Genomic DNA, 22,151 nt, shown 5'->3' with positions numbered 1-22,151 from the left:
TAGACCTTGTCCCGCATCCCGCGTGAGAGTGCGCACTCTGCACCCGATCTCCCTAGGCCTTCTGCTCCCAACCTTAGGGTTCAGTAGTGTAGTCCTAGCGATCCTGAAGCCTCTGGATCTTGTTACTTACCTGCTAGTATTTTGCATTCCACTTTTAGTGTATATGGTTTTTCGTGCCCCTCGGGCATTTGTGTAAATTGTGCAACTTAAAGTATTTTCTTAAGAGTTTTGTATTGTGCTTAGCTCCCTGACTCATAAAGAGTTCAGGGTAGACTTGTTATAAATAAATATCCTTTTATTTTCATAACAACTTGTGTGGTGTCCTTTCACTTGGTGTTCAAGGGGTATATGTGATGGTATAACAGCTGGCTTAACACGCCCTCTAGAGTTTAGCCTAAAGACTGCTCTTGTCCATGCTGCTAGGATAGCTGGTCTATAAGGTTGACTTACAACCAATCATCAATAAGGGTTGTTTGGAATGATACACAGTGATCACTAGAATAGTGAGCACTATATATCAGGCCAACCTCTCACAGCAACAGTATACAAAAAATAGTTTTAGTTCTACATGAGATTTTGAGGACCTGCTGTTGTCCCAATCATCCCTCATACACGACTTCATATGCACCTATTCCAGGAATGAGTAGCCAACAACTGGTCTCAGGCCACATGGAGTTTGGAGGATCTAGTGGTTGTTACACACAAGCTGCAAGCAGAGATACAATGAAGGGCATCCAACAACATAACACAAGGCCTTTCAGGAGCCCAACTCCTTCTGTGACAATCACTACAGACGCATCCCTCAACGGATGAGGAGCGCACTGCAAATAACTGAAAGTAAGTGGTCAATGGAACGACCAGGATTCCATAAAACCATTAGCTACTTGGAAATAAAATTTGTTTTCCTAGCACTGAAAGCGTTCCAGAAAAACATTCAAAAAATAACTGTCTTGATTCAAGCAGACAACACCACAACAATGTTCTACCTCAACAAACAAGGAGGTACGAAATCATTCCCACTGTGCAAACTTGCACAGGAAATCTGGCAATGGGCAGTATCTCAAGCAATCAATCTGCAAACAGTTCATCTACCGGGAATATACAACAGTTCAGCAGATCAACTGAGCAGACAAAACAACTCCACCCATGAAGGAGAGTTGAAACCCAAAGCAGTACAATACAACTTCAATCTCTGGGGAACACCAGTGATGGCCCTTTTTGCAGCAATACAGAACTAGAAATGCCAGGGTTTTGCCTCCAGGTTTCCTCACCACCTGTCAAAAGGGAATGCCCCGTCGCTCAACTGGTCAGGGACATTTGCATACACTTTTCCACCAATACCCTTAATACAAAAAGTACTAGAAAAGGCTAGACAACCTGTTTGTCGCGAGAGCGTCGCTCCCCGGTGGTTAAGTGTTGCAGTTTGTCCCCGGGGGCTGGTGTTCCGCCTTCCGGGGGTGTGGTCCCTCCACAGGTGATGCGGCCCCACGTGTTGTCCTCCTATCCACCGTTTCCCAGGGATGGGGTGTCGAGAGTCCAGATGGAGACATACGCCGCGGCTTTGCGGGCCTCACTGGCATCTCTTCCTCCTTCCCCTCCTGGGGCGCCAATGGATCCCTCGCCTCGCACGGGACCCTCCGCTGCGCCACCGGCAGCTCCAACCCAGGCGCCGACTGGTGTGGTGTGGTGTGGTGCTGTTAGTGTGCGGCCCCTCTGGGGTCCCTCCGTTGCACCTTGGTGCCGCTTCCTCGCCGTAAACTCCCGCGGGAGTCCCTGTGGTGTCGCGGAAGGTCGCTGGAGCTCGGGTCGCATCCCGAGCCCTGCTCGGCCCTCTGGACAGGCAAAGGCCTTGTCCAAGGCTGAGCTGATGCCGTCCAGGCGCCGGTGTCTGCTTCGGGCAGCACCACTAGACTCAGTGACCTCTCCTCATCCCGCTCTGGGCCGATGTGGGGTGGGGACTCTTCGTCCCCCTCGGGGCCTTTCTCGTTCCTCCCCGCAAGCGGCTGCCTCGTAGGAGGGCGAGTGGGAGGTTGAGTTGTCTTCGGCGCCTCCACATGGGTCGCCAGACCGCCTCTGCAACATTCTGGGCTGAGGCTGGCGGAGGACTTCGGGTCACTCCCCCGGTCCCTCTCGTCCCTCCACGCAGGCGGCTGCCTTGGCGGAGGTCGAGTCGGCGCCGTTCCAGCGCTGCCCTTTGGCCACTTCGGCTCCGGTCCCCGGTGCGGTGTGACTTGGAGGAACCCTTTCCGGTCTCTCCTTTGGCGCCAGATGGTGCTGGTGTCCTACCTCAGGGTGCGGACTCCATGGCTCCACACAGAGGTTGTGCAGCGGATTAGTCTTCGGACGCTCCGTCTTCTCCGGAGGCTGGCTGAATTTTGGTGCCCTCTTCCCCGGAGACTGGCCGCCGCGTGGTGTCTTTTTCACTGGCATCGAAGAGTGGCTGCCCGCCTGTCCTGAGGTCTAGGTGCTCGTCGGAGGAGCGGCAAGTACCCCATTCTTCGGTGCCTTCTGGCTTTCAGGTCTGGCCCTTGCCCGTCTCGCTTGGCTTCGGGGACGGCCGTCTTAGTCTACAGCCGTCACCCACGGAGGAGCTGATTTCTTCTCCGCAGGGTCCTACAGAGGCGGGTGCAGCATTTGCGCACGCGGTGTCCAATGCTGTGGGCATTCTGCGCATGGGGGACCCGATTGCTCATTTTCCGGCAGACCATCTCTTGGAGGTTCTCCACCAGGGCTCTGGTGGGAGGGAGATCTTACTCCCCTTTGAGATTTCGCTCCTTTCTTCTCTGGAGGGAGATTGGAGGCGTCCTGCCTCGGGAGATCCGGTGCCTCAACACCTTCTGCACCGTCACCCTCTGGGGCCACGTGACCCGGTGTGCCTCTCCCTCCACCCCTCTGCTGCCAGTCTACTCTTGAGGACCGCTTTTCCCTCCTTGCCGCCACTGTTTACTCGGCCGTCCCGGGAGGCCCGCTGGCTGGACTCTTGGGGGCACAACATGTTCGCCTCGACCAGTGCGGCCCTGCAGGCCCTTAACACCTTGTGTGTATTGTCGAGGGCCTCCTCTTGTCTGTGGGACTCGGCTGAGTCTCTGGGTTCCACGGCTTCCCAGGAGACTGTTCAGGTGGACTTACGGCATCATGTTTTGGATGACTGGGAGCTGGTGGCGTTCATTCTCCGCTCCGCTCTGGACATCTCAGAGGTGTTATGCTGGGCTATGGCTTCCTCAGTCGCCCTCCGTCGCCATACTTTGCTTCGGAATGAGAATATTCGGGAGCGACTCATTGATCGTCCCTCTGATGGCAGCCTGTTTTTCCATGCTCCGTCTGACTCTGCGATCCAGAGGTTCCTGGGAGGGCTCCGTCCTCCTCCTCCTCTGCCTTATTCTCCTCCTCCTTCTCCTCAGTGACTGCTGGACTGAGCTGGGTTTGGGCCTTTTGGATGCCCTTGCTGTAGGTGGTATTTGCTGGCCATTGCCTCCTCTTTGCTGGGACTTTGGCATTGTTGGCTGCTGGACGGTCCTTGTTGCCTGTGTGTGTGTTTTTGCTGGACTTGTTACACAGACTTGGCCCTGAGATTGGGCCTTCTGTTTTTCTTTGGGCTGATGGTAAGCCTTCCGCAGGGCTGTTTTTTCCCGTGGTGCTTTTGCTTTTGCTTTTGCTTTCTCCTCTGCTACGGAAGTTCTTGCAAAGAGGGTTCCCGTATTTTTTTGGACTTACCGTACCATATGTGGGGTAGTGGTAGCTGTTATATAGCTATGCTCTGCTGGGGAGTGCTGGTTGCCTTTGGGTGCCTGTTCTCCGTGGCGTTTCTGTATGTTGCTGTTGTTTCTTGAGGTTGTCTGCGCGGCCCTTGTAGTGGTAGGTCTGGCCATTCCTCTCCTTCCTGCTCTTGTGCTGAGAGCTGGGATGCTTCAATGTCCTTCATGCTTCTGGCGGCTTATAGTTATAGCTGCCGTTCTGGCTGGCCTGTTGCATTCCCTCTGGGTGGGCCTGCCTCTTCCTTGGTTTTCTCGGGCCCTCTGGGCTTCTTCTTGTTCCTCTGCCTGTCCTGGTGTCGGGTGGAAGCTTGGTTGCCCTGGGGGTGGCGTGGGGTTTTTCGCTCTCTCCGGCCTTGTCCTTGGTTCCTCTGTTGTGAGTGTATGGACCTCCACTCTTCCTCTTCCTCCTACATCCCTTTGGGGCTGCTGGCGTTTGACTTGTGGGGGTCCTCTTGCCTGGTAGGGACGAGGTTGCCTGCATTGTCTACGGGGCTGGTCACCTGTGGGCCTTCTGTCCTGTCCAGACTTGTGGGGTCCTTTCGCAGACCCTCCTTCCCCGTGGGTATTGCTGGGGTATCCATTCTACGTGAAGGAATCTGCGGCTAGTAGTCTCTATCAGATGAACGAGTTACTTACCTTCGGTAACGATGTATCTGGTAGAGACGATTCTAGCCGCAGATTCCTTCACGGCCCGCCCTACCTCTCCGTTCTGCGAGGACCCCTAGGCTGGTCCTTGGTACTCGCCTCCCGGTGGGGGCCGTGTCAGTGAGTACCTTCTTTTGCTGTTGACGGTGGCTCTGTCTGGTTGCTGTTCTTCCCTCCTCTTTGGTTCTGGGAAAGTGGGGCTTCTGATGTTCCTATGCCCTGCTGCTATGGCTGCTCCAGGTCGGGGAGGTTTCCTCCCATCTTTCCCTTTCTCCCTTCCCTCTGCTGCTAGGGGCCTGGCCCCTCTACCACCTCTGGGTTGGGGCTCACTGGTCGCGCTTACCCTTGTTTCGTGGGGGGTGGATGCCTTCTAGGCTGAGGGTGGGTAGAGGTTGGTCGTTCCCGCCTATTGGGACGGTCTCCCCTTCCTTGTTTCAGGGGGTGGTTGTAGACCTGCAACGTGTGACATGACTTTTACGCAGGTTCCCTGTCTCCGGGGGAGAGGTGGGGGATTGCTGTCTATGTGTTGGTTGGGTGGCTGCTCAGGGCTCTGCTCTGTTCTTCCTCTCTTCTTTGTCCTTGTACACTGCGGTGTTGCACTGTTTCTATGGGGTTTCCTTTTTGTATGCTCTTTCGCACACTGTTCACATGCTCCCAGTTTTCTATTTGGTGGTTCCACGTTGTGGTGTGGAAAAGTTCTCAAAAGAAAACTGACGTAGGCACGCCGGAGCGGGGCTTATGTGACCTCGCTGACGTCACGAGCGCGGACAACGCCTGGGCGGAGTCACGTGATGTCGCCCCGACCCTGGCGTTCAGGGATGCTGTGGCAAAAAGTTTCCGGATCCAGTCTTATGCCTAGGGATAATTCTACGTTAAGGAATCTGCGGCTAGCATCGTCTCTACCAGATACATCATTACCGAAGGTAAGTAACTCGTACATCTATGACAGAGGGGTATTGTGTGGGTTCACACCTAAAGAGTAACAATTGAATTCCCAAGAAGTACCAAAGTTCCCACTGCCACTTTAGCATCTATGAAAATGTGCCCCTGATACAGACTTATCATAGTAGAGATTGCCTGTGGTAAACAGCAACCCGTACTACACATGTGCCCTTTAAAGAATTATCTAAAAAATGCTGTAAGTGTACATCAAAGGCAAGGGATTTACCATTGAGCTGTCGCTCAGGTTGACCAGTTATTGTAGTTTGTACTATATATCCTTGCTGCTTGGAAGACATTGAAATGAAAGACCTATTGTGCTCATTTATGGCTGAGTTCCCTATTTGCAGTCAACTGTACACGGTCTTTGAACGCTGATGCGGTTTGCTGTCACCATACACTACAGAAGCAGAGGAGGTGGAGATTAAGCACCAAACTGCAGTCTGCAGACCTGAGTGCTGCTGCCGCTACTCTGCTTGAGGACACAATATATAGGGCATTCCACAGAGGAACATGAAACCAAGTGAGAGTTGGGCTTTACATTTGTACTGACTTCCCTAAGTAAAGAAATCTTTTATAAACCATATTTGTAAACAAATGCATTTGAAAGCGAAGGCGTAAACTTGCTGTCTTTGAAAGGTGGAAACTAGAACGACAGTAATCAAAACAGCAATAACTTCAGTATGTGCAAAACTGCAAGCTACGGAGGGACTAACTGTAGCTGTGAATTTTGAATATATGGTGGTGGTTTGCGGGCGTTTCCGTGCGCGTCGTCCGCGTCGGCCATTGGCAGACGACAGCGCTGGGGAGGTAGTGCTGCCGTCGGCCAATGGCCGACGGCAGCAAGGAAAGGGTTAAGGGTGTCTTGTGTGGCTTGAAAAGTGTAAATATTGGCGAGCAGCAAATATTTGAGTCGTGGAGTTCCCTTTCTGCAGGCTTGGGTAAAACAGAAGTACTGAAGAGCTCCTTTGAAGACCATACGAAGCTCATCATCCGATCCGTCAGTCATAGAGAGCGTCCCGGTTATCCTCAGAGGCACCCATTTAAGTGGTAACCTCCACCAGTGGCACAGTCGTCATTGGTCTAAATGATTCAAAGTAGTGCCAACCCGTCCTCAAGAAGGGTGCTTTTTTAAAACAGTAATTTCAATATTATAATCAGAAACTTGTTCTATTCCCAGTTCGGTGGCACTAGAAAGGAACCGTCAGCTAATGACAGTGCAGGAAGCACCTTTAGCCACAGGCATACAACTATCACTATGGACATTGGCTGGATAGAAGAGTCTCATAGTGACAAAACCTTTCTTTTGAGATATCCTTCCTGGAAGGTGTTAAGAATTCCCCCACCTATCACAAGGCTGATCGTTGCTGGCATTCTACTTTTTCAAGGGCATATTTGGTGTGAGAAGCTTGATCCCAGTTTTGTCACATGACCTTGGTGGACAGGTTGAATACCCTTGTGATTACTAATGTTTGTAAGTTCTCCTTGAAATTATTCCACTCTCACCTCTTCATTGCCACCATATTTCCCTCCCAGACCTGTCTTTTACTGCCTGCGATAACATTTGTGGGCAGGAATTATACTTTATGAACACCACCATCACGTTAGAGAAGACTGAGCATTGTATTTAAAAATTAATCCCACAATATCCTCGTATGTACTTCTCTAGAGGAGAACGAGTGTGACTACCACAAAGTCCCCCACTGGAGAAAAATAGTTTAGGGTACAAGAAGGAAGGAAGGAAGAACAAAACATGACTGCTGTCTCATACCACCGGATGACTCCTGTGGACTTGTTCATGGAATAGGTCTGGGAAGGTAATTTTGTGTTCTGAGCGAAGACCTTATATAATGAATAGAAAAAACACATTAGCAAATGATGTAACCAATATGCTGTTACAATTTTGGATATGTAAATGTAGTGAGTGACTCATGGGTCCTTCCATTGGAATGGCGATGGTGAACCACTTAAGAAACTGGATATGCCATGGGACCCTGAAGGAGGAGCTAGCACTACAAAAGTCCGACCAATGGTTGCAATCTACAGCGTTCTCTAAGAATGTCAATGTCAAGAGAGAAAGTTCAAGGAGCAAGCATACAGTAAGGTAACAAGGGAACACAAACTGGGGGAGGAGCAAAAGTAAGGGGCACAGTGCCAATGACAGAGTGGGAGCCAATGCAACACATGAAAAGTTTCCAGGTGCCATCTTACCAATTATGACCCCCCTAATGGAAACCTGGGGCCAGTGAGCATACACCACTGTGTCTACTGTTCCAAACCCAGAATATAATGTTTCTGTTATCCTGAGTGTTTGTGTGGACTAGCAGCTTTGGTCCAATCCGATCTTTCTTCTTCAAACTAGTATATCTGATTTGAATGCTCCTGCACACGTGTCTTCCCCAATGTTCTCCTTTTCGAAATTCTGACATTATATATTTAAGTGCTTGGTTGCACATCTCTGATTTTGCTTTATCACAGCTAAAACTGTCCAAAATACATCTTTCTCTGTATGTTTCAGGTCATAAGTTTTTGGGACAAATTTTATTGGTTTTTGCAAACATGTGAATATAGACTTCCCGTTTACACATGCTAGAATTACCCCACCTTCCTTAGGTGTTGAATCATACATTTATCCTTCATAGTTCGAGACAGTTAAATTCCCTGCATTTCCATCAGATCTGTGTATGTTTCTGGGGGCATCCCCTCGCCTTGTAAATGTGTTTCATACAGTGCCGCTGACCATTTCATCCCTCCCCGCCATTCCGTAAGCGTAGGTTTTTCAGCCATTCTTCTCCAGGCTATATCTCTATTTGCAATTGTAGTTGTCATCCCTATTAAGTGTCTGTCTCCCCTAGTGTTCCCCAAATCATCATTGATCCAGAAAAGGGCATGTTGGAATGTCAATTCGATCGGAAACCCCCACAACTGCAGGACCTGGGTTAGGGAGTGAGCAACCTGTTTCCAATGTTTCGCCACTTTTGGGGGAGGCAGGGTTTATGTTACAGCTATGTTACGCCCGAAATCACTATCAGTGCTGGGGCCGGGAAAGCAGGTTAGTTGAGGAACTTTCCTGGCTTTCCCTAATCTCAGGGGCATGAGATAGGGGTAATTTAGTTGGATTTATCTTAGTCAGGAGGGTGTGGTATGATCACAGGGAGCCATGCGTGCAAATCTCCAACCAGAATCTTCAAGGGGGTCCCCCTATCCCTCCCTTTCTGTCTAAGGGGGTGCATTTGTCTGGAGCATTGGAAAGTATAGTTCTATATAAACCAGAGACCCCTCCTATTTCCAGTTTACCCATCACAAGCGTGGCTTCTGGTGGGTTGTATTCTAGGAGCTCTTTTAGTTGGGGTCCATAGTTTGTTAGAGCATGTCTGAGCTGTAGATATTTGTGGTTTTGGGTTTTGGAAAGTTTGTACTGGGCCTGAAGGTCCTGAAATGATTGGGTGTGGCTCCTTTGCTACACTTCTCTCAAGGTTGAAGCCGTGTGGCTTGAAAGTTTCTGCTACTCCATTATGGGGTTTGTTGTGCCATTTCATGGAGCATAACACTGCACTAAATGCCAGAAAGGTTATACAAGTGGGAGATGTTGTGTGATGGGGTCTCTCAATATAGTAGTTACCATTACTTTGTCTAGACCAAGGAAGGAAAGCTATGCACAGTATGCGGGATCATCCAATCCTCCAGTCAGCTAGTTATTGATCACTAGTAATTGTCGCCCAGTAATATATCTGGACGTCGGCCATGCTCATCCCATCCTCAGACTGATTTTGGACATGTAGTCCATGCAATGGCGTATTATCATTTTAAAGAGGGCCACCCCACCCATTATATTAAGTGGCAGGGTTATCCATTGTGAAAAGGTAGGATTTTATATTGGTTATGAGAGGTGTCATGTTAAGGTTCCATGTTCGTTCAGGCTTGTGGGAGATCTGTATTCATAGGTATTTAAAGCTAAGTCGTCTTATTGGTATAGACTAGTGCCACTGCATGCCCTTGCTGTCTCCTTGTATCGGGACTAATAAAGATTTGCCCTTGTTTATCCGGAGTCCAGAGTCCTCTTCTTAAAGTTTAAAGAGTGAGACTATGCGGTCATGTGAGATGGGGGTTTGTCAAGTATAGTGGACGTTGTCCACATGTAGCCTGATTCTCTCCTCTGTGAAACTCTCCCATCTCCATCCCTGCATCTGGGTGTCGCATCTGACTATCCTGGCTAGGGGTCCCATGGTTACAGCGGAGAGAAGTGGGGAGAGGGGGCAACCCTGTTAGGTGCCTTCTTCGAATGGGTAAGAGTTCAGAGAGTATGCATTGGCTAACACCTGGGATTGTGGCTGTGAGTACAGCAGATCAATATATCTGCATTTGCTTCAACCAAGTCCCATCTTCACTAACCTTAGGGTGGACTACTATGGTGGGAATGTCTAGTTATGGGAGGTAGTGACCTTTTTGAGCAGACTCCAGGTATAAGCCACGGAGGTGAGGGGAGAGGATCTCGCAAACATTTTCTGTAGTATTTTAGGGGGTAGCCTTCAAGTTTGGGTGTTTTCCTGTTTTGATTCCTGATATCGACCTTTGGATTTCTTCTACAGAAATGGGTTTATTTAGGGCAACTTGATCCAACAGTGATGCATTTAGGTCAACTTGATCAATCAATGTTGTGCCTGAGAGTGGTATGGCTGTCAAAATAGGGCGATGCTGTTCGTAATAAGGTGGTCGGGGATGGGCTGCATCTAGTCTACTATAATAATCGAAGAATGCCAATGCTATCTTGCTTGAGTTGCATCTGATGGAACATGTTAGAGCAAGTATTTTAGGGATTATTCCGGTAGCCGTGTCTCTGGTGGCAATCCATTAGAGCAGTTTGCCGCAAGCCAGTAGAGCAGTTTGATGGCGTTGTTCATATATTTTGTATGTGGAGGCTCTCTGCCACATTGGCGTGCTTCCTCTATAGCGGTTTGCTTGAGATTGGCTTCAGCTCCTTCAAACCCAGATCTTTTGACTGGGTGTGAGTGTTTGATTGGTTCAGATGCTCCGTCCATCACAACCCCCTTTTGTACCGCTTTTGGCCGCCATAAGTGTGGCAGGGTATGCTCAGATATGAGTCCCTTGCTCACTTTGCCACTGGACTCAAGCAAGCCGGGCTGAAGACAGCTGGAATGCCAGAAACCGGTCCTCGGAAGCTTGTTTCCGGTCCAGGGAAGGCATGGCTTGGCAGTTCGGGTTGGACTATTCCCATGAGGCACAGGGTCAGACTGATTTGCATATAGCCATGTCTGAACTGGGGTGGCAGAGTGGGCTAAAGAACGGTGATGGATCAAACCCAGATCTTTTGATTGGGTGTGAGTGTTTGATTGTTTCAGATGCTCCGTCCATCACCACCCCTTTTTTGTACCCTTCAAGATTCGGCTGCAGTCTCTGTTGAATTTTGAGAAATTGGTCATTCTAGTGAGAGAATAAAGGCATCCAAGACTGTCACCTCCCACCGTCGTACACAACATTTGGCCATTCCATGGATGATTGTCTTACCGACCCCCCCCCCCCCCCCCTTCCCCCATAGTGTACCTGCAAATGCCACATTCTCCTTATTTGAATTGAAGTAGGGCTGTAACTCAGTGGTCAGGAGATCTGTGCACTGGCCATCCTGGGAGTCCCGAATTCGGCCTTGACCGGAGAATGATCAGCGATATCCCTGGGGAGAATCTCCACTCGGCTGATGCGCAGGACCTCATTTGCAGGAGTAGGTTAAATTGTGACCATGTGCCATGCACTGCTGAGGAGTGGATCTATAGCCTGTCTCTGGGGTGCCAGATCCACCATACATCATTGAGTCCCAAGGAGTCCATCCAGTTCTTCAGTTGTTTGACCTCAGTCAGTCTATGTGCTGTTGAGGTGCCATTGGCTGCTATGTCAGGGTTAAGCAGGCATTAACGCCCACCCCTTTTCCCCAATGATGGTCATATCTGCAGAAACGTTTATGAGTGTTTAATTGAGAGCTGAATGGGTTTGAGATGTTAGGTGAGGAGGGATATATAAGTGTAGAATGTTGTAGTGGTTCCCTTTCGGGATACACTCCACCCTTACATACCTGCCCAGGGGGTCGGTGACATTGTTCAGGACAGGGAAAGGGATAAAGCCAGGGTGGAAGGCCCTATCATACCTGAGCTGTTTCAGGAAGAGGCAATTGGAGCCCTACAGGTGGGTCCCCTACACTAGGAGTACAGAATGGAGAAAGTATTTGGCATAGTGGAGCAGAGCAGTCCTTTTTACGTGGTACAGGAGCCCATTTACATTCCATGTCATGACTCTATGGGTCGTTATGAAGCTGATAATATAAGGTGGATTGGTTTTGCTCCTGTGGGGGGACGGCTGTTGTAGGGGAGCCTTGTAGTTCGGGGAGCTGGTAAGTCGACATAAGTTCCTTTGTGTGGTGTGAGGGATCTCTCACGCCATGTGTAGGAGTAACCTAAAGCAACAAAAATGCAAAAACTCAACAAACAACCCAACCCCCCAACAACCTCCCCCTCCATACTTCCTCCTTCCAAAGCATCTGTCACCCCTAACTCCCCGAATGAGAACTATAAAAACAAGCATTTGCAATGCAATAGGTTTCGCATTAGGAAAGTTTGAGCTATTGGTATTGTAAATGACAAATTTTTTATTTATGTTTTGTTTTTGAAAATAGCGAAATTAATAGCTTTGTCATTTACAATGCCAATAGTTAAAACTTTTGCAAATGTAACATCTATAGCATTCGTAATGCACTATGTGTTGTATTTACGTGACTTACATGTATTGATATTACAAATAACAATGGCTTTTAAATTTTTTTCAATAATTAATACATTTTAAAAAGTTATTGTAGTTTATAATGGCAATAGCTTAAACTTTTGTAAATAAGTTTTGTGAAGATTATGTTCAGTGTATTTTATTGTGACGAAAATCCAAGGACAGAAGTGAAATATTAACATCTTTTTGTTACATTTGTAATAAAGCTTGAAACATTGAGAGAACATATTTGAACCAGGTGTTGTTGAATGGTTGCACAGATCGATGCTGTGGTGGCGCCGAGTGATGTTGGGATGCCGAACGAGTGATGCTGTGGCTGCGCATAGTGATGTTGTGGTGCCCCTGAGTAATGCAGTGGTGGTATGGAGTGATGCTGTATGCTACGCTATGTTTTGTTATCCTATGTTTTTTTTTGTTATGTTATGCTATGTTTTGCTATCCTATCCTTTATTTTGTTATGCTATGCTATGCTGTTTTTTGCTATGCTATCTTTTGTTATGCTATGCTATGTTTTGCTATGCTATGCTATGTTTTGCTATGCTATGTTATGCTATACTTTGTTATGCTATGCTATGTTATGCTATGCTATATTTTGTTATGCTATGCTCTTTTTGTTGTGTTTTATTATGCTTTGCTATGTTTTGAAGTGTTTTATTATGCTATGCTATCTTTTGTTATGCTATGTGTTGTCGTGTTTTGTTATGCTATGTTTTGTTATGCTATGCTGTTATTTTTTTGCTATCCTATGCTATGCTTTGTTATGCTGTGTTTTATTATGCTATTTTTTTATGCTATGCTAAGCTTTGTTTTGTTATGCTATGCTGGTGAGGGAGGGTGAGCGGGGGTGAGGGTGGGTGTGGAGGGGTGAGGGGGGGTGAGTGAGGAAGAGTGAGGGTGAGTGAGGGTGGGTGAGTGAGGGTGGGTGGGTGAGTGAGGGTGAGTGACGGGGGTGAGGGCGGGTGTGGAGGGGTGAGGGGGGGTGAGTGAGGGGGGGTGAGTGAGGGTGGGTGAGTGAAGGTGGGTGAGGGTGGGTGTGGAGGGGTGAGGGGGGTGAGTGAGGGTGGCTGAGGGTGGGTGAGTGAGGGTGGGTGAGTGAGGGTGGGTGAGGGTGAGTGAGGAAGGGTGAGGAAGGGTGAGGGGATGCGGGGATGCGAGGGGGGATGAGGGGATGCGAGGGGGATGAGGGGATGTGAAGGTGAGGGAATGTGAGGGTGAGGGGAGGGTGAGGGGGTGTGTGAGGGTGTGAGGGGGGGTGTGAGGGTGAGGGTGGTGTGTGAGGGTGATGGAGGGTGAGGGAAGGGTGTGTGAGGGGGCATTACAACTACCCAGTATGGTAAGTATGTCGCAGTAGCAGATGTTACATTAGTGTTTCTACATAAGAATCGCCATGTCTACCTCCCTTCCACAGCAGCCGTCCCTGCTGATCTGCACATTTGGTAGATTTGATGCTGTAGCTGTTGTAAACTGATGCATGTAAAGCAGTCTAACACCAACTGGTGAAATGATGCTGTAGAAAACAAGGTAAACAAACAAAACACCAATAACCAGGAAAAAGTTGTAAATGTAACCAACTGATTTTGGCCTCAGAAGTTCACGTGTCCACAATTCCAGAATTCACTCACTGGATCAGGCAGAAAGACTGAGCAGTGAGACAACTGAAACGCCCACAAAGTAAGCTGTAACACAAAGACAAAAGACACACGGGCATTTGAAGTTCTACGACATGTTTTCAGGAGTCAGCAGCCAATTGAAAACACATTTATGCAAATATTCAAAGAAAACTTCCAATCCCGCATCTGACCTTCAGCAGCACGAACAGGAAGGAGAAGCCAGCGCCAGACAGGACTTGCAGTGTTTAGAAAGAAAAGTCTGAAAGGAACGGGGGGAGGGGAGAGGGGCCTGGAGTAAGTGAAAGGAATTGTCACCTATCGGAAGAAACAAAGAATTTGACATCAGTATGTAAGTTAGGACTTCGTTTAAACGGGGCTGTCACAAAAGTGTCTGTCCACAGAGCAAACAGCCCTCCCGAGGAAGTGAAACTCAGCAAATAAAACGACAATTAATCTGGAGAATTTTAGACGGAAATGTTAATAAGAGAAGCACAGGATTTACAGTAGACCAGTTATTAAATGGTTGATCAAGAGATAATATACAGTACACACGTGAGACTCCCAGCCTTGAAGAATCGAAATGTAAATGAAGCACCTTATTTAAAATACGCACAGTTCAATTGAGAGAGGGACTGGGGGACGGGCAGTCGCCGAAGGGTTCTAGCGCTTTGACACCAGGGACTTACCCGAAGAGAGCTCAGAGCGGACTGACGGAGTTTTATACTTTACGAGATTTTACATCCTGTGACAGGCGAAGCTGTATAGGGTTCTACGCTGCTCTTACCTACCCTATGTGAGGGTTGACCGCACTCTGATGACCGCTCTACGTTTTCACACTTCAGCCTAACTACAGGCTTTGTCAATGCTCTCTTCCCGCGTCTGCTGGAGTCCAGCGAAGCGGTGCTCCGGAACTGTTTTCCCTCGGCACAAATGAAATGCTTTTATTGCACCGAGTACGGCAGCTAATGCTGCTTTCCGGAAGCCTGCTGATAGCATCTTGTTAGGAGGCAATGAGCTGAACGAGCTGCAATGTTACATAAAGAAGAGTCACTAACGTTTATAGGCCATGAAAGGTGAAAACGGAGTGCTAAACTTATTATTCCTTACATATTAATATTTTATATAAAAAAATTAAGTGCAATCGTGAAAGATTCAGCGCCGTTTTGTCAATGCCTGTCATAACTACCTGTTGCAAATCAGTACCACACTTTTTTACATCTTAAAACACAATTCTTTCCTGCGGAGCCCCATAAACCATAAAGCCAACTCGCTTTACTAAAAATCATTTGGAAGTGGTTAGATGGAATTTCCACAGTCCTGGCTAGTCAGTTCCGTATGTGTGATGCAACAAGCCTTGTCTAGGTCACAAAAAGAAACAAGCTCTCGCCATTGCTGTAAATGCGTGGTGAAAACGAGGCCTGACACACAAATAGGATTTCCGGCCGGGAGAAAAGAGAGGCGTGACACGCACGAACTGTCCTGAAGGGGCGGAGAAACAACGGAGCGGGCTGCGGAGTCTGGACATGGAGGAACAGGACGAGAGGAGCCGGTGAGGGGGGGCGTCGGGGCACATTGACGGTGCCCGCCCCCCCCCCCCTCCCCCAGTGATGGAAGCTCTGCGTGTGCCCGGTGAGTGGGGTTGGGAGTGTGTGTGTGCGCGTTTGTGTGTGTATGTATGCCCTGGGTGGGGGTGGGGGTGGGGGTGGGGGTGCTCTTGTATGTGCCTGTGTGTGTTGTGCCTGTGTGTGTGCCTGCCTGCGTGTATGTGTGCTGTGTGTTTTAAACATGCCTTAAGTTTTCAGCAGACACGCACTCCGAAACCGAAAGCACTGAAGCTGTCTCCAGCAAGCTGCCAGCAGACAGATCCAAAAGCGCGTTCACGAGGACAAATCTGAGACAGCAGAGGCGCTGAGCCGAACGCTGTCTCAGATTCCCAAGAAAGTGAATACAACGGGTACTGAGCTAGACTGCATGCTACTCATGCGCAACTCTAGCTCAACCTAAAAAGGAAAGGAAGAATGTAAGCAGGATCTTAGGTGTGGACGTTCTTGTGTGTACGAATATTCTAAACATGCTGCTGCCATAGTCGTTGGTTCCACTGACTAGGTTCATGGGGTGGCCCCTTTTTGGGTCGCGACTTCTCTGGTGGGTTCATGGTTCAGTCTCTCGTTGCTGTCCAACGTGTTGTTTTCAGCCTTTAGGGTAATTGTTTTGTAGTGTTACTTCCTCTCTGGTCCAGTCGAGTCTGGTGAGTTTGAAGCCAGTCTGGGTGTCCTCCAGAATTTAGTTTGTCATTATTGCTTATGCTGCGCGGTGGAGGGATGCAGGAGGTGCATGGTTCGAAAGACACTCTGAGCAGTTTTTCAGTTGTGCGCCTTCCGATTGGTTTTTTGGTCGCCAAGTCCCTATGCCGCCTCAGGAGTGTCAAAGAAGTGGGAGTGGCTTTCATGGAGAAACTTGAGTTGTGCTTGAAAAATAGGCACATATTTCAAGTTCTGAGTTTCTGTTTGAATTTGTCAAAGGAACATCACTTCTTTTTGGACTCTCGCGTATATTCTGAGGGTATTGTCTGGAAAGATCATAATACGGGTTGATTGATGCATTAGTGGGCCCTTCTTGAACGATGGCGTCCCTGACACGATAATTGATTTGTGCAATCATTGGCCATGGGGTGGGGGGTGGCGGGCTGGTCGTAGGTTGAGTTGGGTAAAGGATTTGTGTGCTTGTTCAGTGACAAACAGCTGGGAGAGGTTACCTTCTGGCACACACTCAGACAACCACGTTTTACAGAAAGTTTGTTACATCAGGTGCTTCTATGCTCTCCGCAAGATCAATAAATCTTAGGTGGTTGCATCGCGACCAGTTTTCTGCATCTTCAGCTCTTCAGTCAAGAGAGGCAGTTTGCGATAGAAATTTTAGCACTTTGTTCTTGAGGGACCTGATATAGTCTTCCAGAGTGTACATTCTGTCTTAGGCTTTGGAAGCACTGTGGGCGACATTGCCGAGATCTTCGCGCAGAAGCTATACATCCACCCTGACATTACAGAGTTTAGTTTCAACATCTTCACAGGACACCTGAATGGCATTTAGTATAGTTTAAAGGTTAGCAAGTACCATATTTCATGGGGCCTGGAGTGTCTCGTGGCCCAGTTCCTCCTGTAGGGGCAGTGGTGAACTTGTGTCTTGGTCTAGGCTTGTGTTGCAGAGCCTTTGTCTTTCTCCATGGTGCGTTACAGCTAGGTGGGGTCACTCAGTATAGCTTGTTCGGAGCTCTCTGGATCGGACAGTCTTCTCCTGGCCCGCTTTCCTCTGCTATTACGGGCAAAACAGGCACCCAAGAGCAGCAACCCTGCATTCAGTTAATGGTGTATTTGGTCATTCCTGTAGGAGAGCAAATGGGGTCAGTACTGTTGGTGATTTAACCCCTTCCACGCTCATGACGAGCTGGGCTCGTCATGGCGTAGCCTCCTCGCACGCTGATGACGAGCCCAGCTCGTCACGTAAAGTGCGGTTTTAAAAAACTCAGCACAGGAGCGGAATTGCGCTAGCGCGCATGCGGTTAAGGAAACAGGCTTTTTTGCAGATTTACCCTGACACTTTGTCCCCATTCTTGACTTCCAGGTACTGGTGTAATTGTTCTAAAATACCCTGAGCCCTGCTAAATAGAAATCTGTGCATGTGCACTGACCTTAAAATGATGCATGTTTGATTGACTTTTCCCCATTTGGCATAACCCAACTTATTTGTAAATCCCTAGTATATGGTACCAGGGCTACCTAGAGCCTGTAGGATGAGGTGTCTCTCGTGGATTGCAGCACAGGTTATGCCCCCAGAGTATAAAAAGGTAAAACATGGCTCCCAGTCTGCTACTGCAGGCTAGAAGTGCAGTTTAAAACGGCTAACTCAACTTTGCTATTTAAGGTAATGGCAAAGCTCAAACCTCCCTTTCTAACATATGTAAGTCACCCAATGGCAGGCCTAACAAGCCCTAAGGCAGGGTGCTGTATGTACTTTAACATGTTTCAGAAGTAAAACGCTTAAATTGCCGTTTTTACTGTGGAAAGGCTAGTAGCCCAATTAGAGGCTGGCACCCCAGCCCTGCAGACTTCTAAATTGGACCACTAACGTTGGTGCTATTTAGTATCAAAAGAATTTGTGCATTAAATCCGATTTAAAGGTTAAATCGAATGTAATGTCACTTGTGGGCAAAGTGCAACTTTAGAAGTTGCCCCTTTAGTTGGCGAAGGTTTCCAGTGCCCGTTTACTGATGTACATGGAGCTTGTCCTGCAGACAGCTTTCTGCCCTCCTGGAGAGAAGTGTTTGAAGGGCAAAAGGGTAACACTTGAGAGAGGGGGTGCCCTATTGTTCATGCGGATAGGCTGGCACTGGGGACAGGAGAGGAGAAGCCAGCTGTCAAACAGGTTTACATGGGGTGGCCTGAGGAGCTCTGAGTGTTGAATGAGGAGTATTGCCATATTGGGAGTGAGCAGAATGGTGCATCCTGGGAGAGCCAGATGCCACACTTCCCAGGAAGTGGTCATCTGGAGGAAGAGAGCCTGAGACCCCACTGGCTACCAACCACATCATACCCTGAGAGTATTTTCTGAAGATAAATAGAGCCCCCCTAGCACCCAGAACTCAGATCTCAATAAACTTGGAAGCAGGACAGAAGGACTGTCCTGCTGCACTGAAGAATGAGCAAAGAGATGCTGCGCCCTCAAAGACTGCACCTGCTGGCAAGCAAAGCAAGAGACACTGCCTGCTGTGTCCTGCTCAAGGGGAAGTTGTCTCCAGAGCCCAGTCATGCCAGAGAACTCCAAGGGCCAGCTGCCTGGCCTCCTGTTCGCAGTACAAGGACACAACAGCTGAGCAAGTTGGTAGCCCACCATGCATCACCACATGCCAAGACCCGATTCACAGAGTTGCACCAGAGTGTGCTGATCCTTGGGGGGGGGGAGGGGCGGGGCAGCTATCGGAGCATTGCTGAGACCCCCAGAAGGTGAGATATCGACCCAGGAAGGATTGGCCTGTGACTGCAACACCGAGCGACTAGTAGTCCAATTCGGCCCGTCCTGAGAGGACTCCATGTGACGTCGACTCTGCAACTAAGACGCCCTCACCATGTTCGTGGACCAAGGCATCTTTGCAGGAAGGCCCTCGTCGACGGCGTCACATCCACAGCATCCTTAGAGCATCTTCAGCATCCTTCATCCCTTGCATTAGGATCACTCCATAGGAATCCATTGCAACACGGATAAAGTACCTTGTGCTGCTGAAGGCCTGCTTCTTTTGTGGAGGTAACAGTTCCTAAGGACCTTGCCGGTCCCTCTGACTAGCTCCCTGCCAGAGTTGGCTACCCCAAGTACATCTAACCAACCACATTGACACTTAACCAAGTTTTCCTTGAAAACGTTTCTAAGTGTGAAATGTGTTGAATCTGCCAGCGCTTGTTTAACGTGGTTGAGTGAAAAATGCCTTGATTTAGTATTACTTGTAAAATCCATATCCCGGAACCCTCCAGTGGATCTTTTTCGTTCCAGCGTCTAAATTCTCATAAAAATACAATCTATTTTTTATACATTGGTTGTTGTGTCTGGTTGATTTCTTCAATTGTTTTGGTGCTGTCTAAATGCTTTACACTTGTTCCTCTGTGTAAGCCTTACTGCTACCTAGGGATGAGCTGAGGGTTTGACAGAGGAAACCTAAGGGTCCTAAAGGGGTCGATAAGTGTATCACACAGTGAGTCTGCACAACAACACCATATAATACACCCCGTTTCGTCACAGTGCTCATGCGGCGGTCTGCTCGCTAGGCCGGGGAAGGGTGCGTCTCCAGAGTTGGGCCACCTGGGGCCCACGCATGGGATTAACAGCATTGGGTACCGGATTGACTCTGTAGTTCTCAGGAATTATATAGGGTGACCTCTTAGTGGGGATAAACAGGCCACAGCAGATCGGATGGTTACAGATTTGAAGAAGGTCCAGGAGCGTGATTACTGCACCTTCACCATCTTAACTGGACAGACCACGCCCCCCATGTTTCAGAGCTACATAGTGGGAAACTAATGGAGCTCATAATGTTCCAAGTGTAATCCAAGTTCTGTGTTAAATGATTTTTTGTCACTTCTTGTGTGGTCTGCCCTACATAGTGTGTAGATAACGGTTACATATGTTAGAGTAAATCACATTTCTTGTATTGCAGTTGGAAAATGAGTTATTTATTGGCTGTTCAATTAAAGCAAACTTCTTTATAATGAAAATTATTGTGCATATATGCATGAAGGCTTCTTCACACCATAGAGGACTGATCTCTGCCTATAACATTTCAGAATTAAAGACACTTTTCTACTATTGGTGCAGCTGAAGATGAGTTCCCATTGTGTAACGCTTAGTACCAACATATTTTCCCATTTATGCAAGCTTTTCATCGAATTGTGGTTGTGGATGTTCAGCAACAACTATTTCTGGTCAGCAACCTATCTTTCAGGAGTTCCAATACACAGATAAAAATGGTGATAGGATTATTATGTACTTGTCATAGGTGGACATTGCATGATAAAGTGGTGGCCCCCTTCCTGTACATCTAGCTATGTATATGATCCAATCTGGATCCCCACTCTTTACTGGTTGAACATCTTCAAATGAACAAAGAAAAGGAACAGATAATGAAAATCAAACTGATTATTCGTGGTGAGGGCAATGTTGAGTCATTTAACAGTGAATTTCTTAAAGACAGTGGAGGCTGGTGCATGCTATTTAAGGTATTTTTGTTGTAACTGTTTCTTTTGTTTCTTTTAGGATTCAAATGGCAGAGAAATTTGTAAAAGCAATCTCAAAACCAAGCAGGCCTGACATGAATCCAATTCGGTGAGTGCTTTGCATGATATATTTCCAAATTGTATGCTGATGACTGCAGAGAAGATGGGATGTTTTGCAAGTCTGTGGCCTCAAACCTGCGGTTGTCACTGGTAAAAAAGACTGGTCACCTTCATTCTGTTACTTCTACATCTCATTACCATTTTCAATGTTTCCCTGACAAAAATGTACACAGCATATGCAGCTGTCTCTCTGAACATTCTAATTCAGGGTGATATTATAGAGTTGTTTAGATGTTTATGTGACAATTTTCAATTGTCTAGTTCGTAGAATTTAAAATCAAATGTTTAAAGTTCCGTATTTCTTTCAAGGACACTCTGCAATGTATCAGGTTTTTTTCCAAGTCTAGGTACGGTTGCCTGCATCTGCCTGTGCTGTAGATGCATATGCTTTGCATACTCCTGCCAGCTAGTGTTGGGTCCGGATGTTTGTAAGTTGTTTTTATCCAGTATTGGGGTATCTTTCATAGATTCACATGCTTAGAATCATCCCCTCCGACGAGGTGGGAGTCTCGCGGTACAATAAAACATATACATTATAGTCAAAATAACATTATACCATAGGCTACAGTGTATAGAAAAGTCACTACAATAGCCTATCTCAGTCTTTTTGTAAAAAGAACCAAACTTTGGAAACCAGCCAATCAGGCAGCAGCACCCTCTAGACCCATCCCCACAGAGAGGCAAACCCTCAGATTTTCTACCGCACCTCGTGTGTTAGGGAGTCTCCCTGAGCTCTGCTCAGTTTTTTCCTTGTTCCTTTCTTTGAGGAGAAATTATGTCTGATTCTAAGAAAAGCTTGTTTCTATCATGTTCTTCCTGTGGGAAGAAAAGACTTAACTTTGAGGACCCACATAAGGAGTGTATTTATTGCCTCTACCCAGCACACAAGGTTAAGGACTGCAGGATTTGTAGGACCTTCCCTGCCAAAACCTTGAAGGATAGAGAAGGACTTCTGCTGGTTTGGTTGGAGAAATTGAAGGCATCATCTGAAGGAGTTTCTGAAGGTGAAGGCAGCATTAGTCCTCAAGTGTGTACTCCCATCTCTAAGAAGAGAGATAGATCTGGAGATCCTCCTGAAAAGAGGAGTAAGACCCTAAAAATGTCTTCCTCTGAAGTAGGTCACTCTTCCTCAAAAAAAGAGAAAGTCTCTTTTGAGGTAAAATCTAGAGATAAGGCTAAGGTTTCTCAGGAAACTGCCTCTAAATCTCTTCAGGACCCTCCATCGATGGCTAAATCTTCTTAGTCGACGAGGAAATCAACACAGAAGGTGAGTGGATCTTAAACGTTGAAGAAAAATATACCGTTGACGAAGTCTCCGTCGGCGACGAGAGCCCCTTCATCATCGAGAGTTCTCACCTCGTCAACGCCTGCTTCGCCGTCCAAGATTCCGTCGACGATGCCTCCGCCGTCGACGAAGATTCTCCCGTCGACGACGAGCCTTCCGTCGACGACGAGACCGTCGCCGATTCGGTCGACGAGTCCACTGTCGACTACGAGTCCGTCGACGAGCCTACCGTCGACGACGACCTCACCGTCGA

General features: G+C 47.9%; 1 protein-coding gene across 1 annotated transcript in view; it reads left to right on the top strand.

The window, feature by feature from the left end:
• The window catches only part of CMTR1 (cap methyltransferase 1), a 1,053,443-nt gene that overhangs the window by 838,439 nt on the left and 192,853 nt on the right, over positions 1-22,151 (top strand). The window contains exon 20 of the mRNA XM_086925906.1: positions 20,534-20,602. Within this exon, the coding sequence (XP_086782032.1) occupies positions 20,534-20,602 (69 nt within the window). The remainder of the gene's footprint in view (positions 1-20,533; positions 20,603-22,151) is intronic.

This window comes from Lissotriton vulgaris, chromosome 6 (assembly GCF_964263255.1).
Source record: "Lissotriton vulgaris chromosome 6, aLisVul1.2, whole genome shotgun sequence".
NCBI lineage: Eukaryota > Metazoa > Chordata > Amphibia > Caudata > Salamandridae > Lissotriton > Lissotriton vulgaris.
This window is presented reverse-complemented; position numbering and strand designations above follow the sequence as displayed.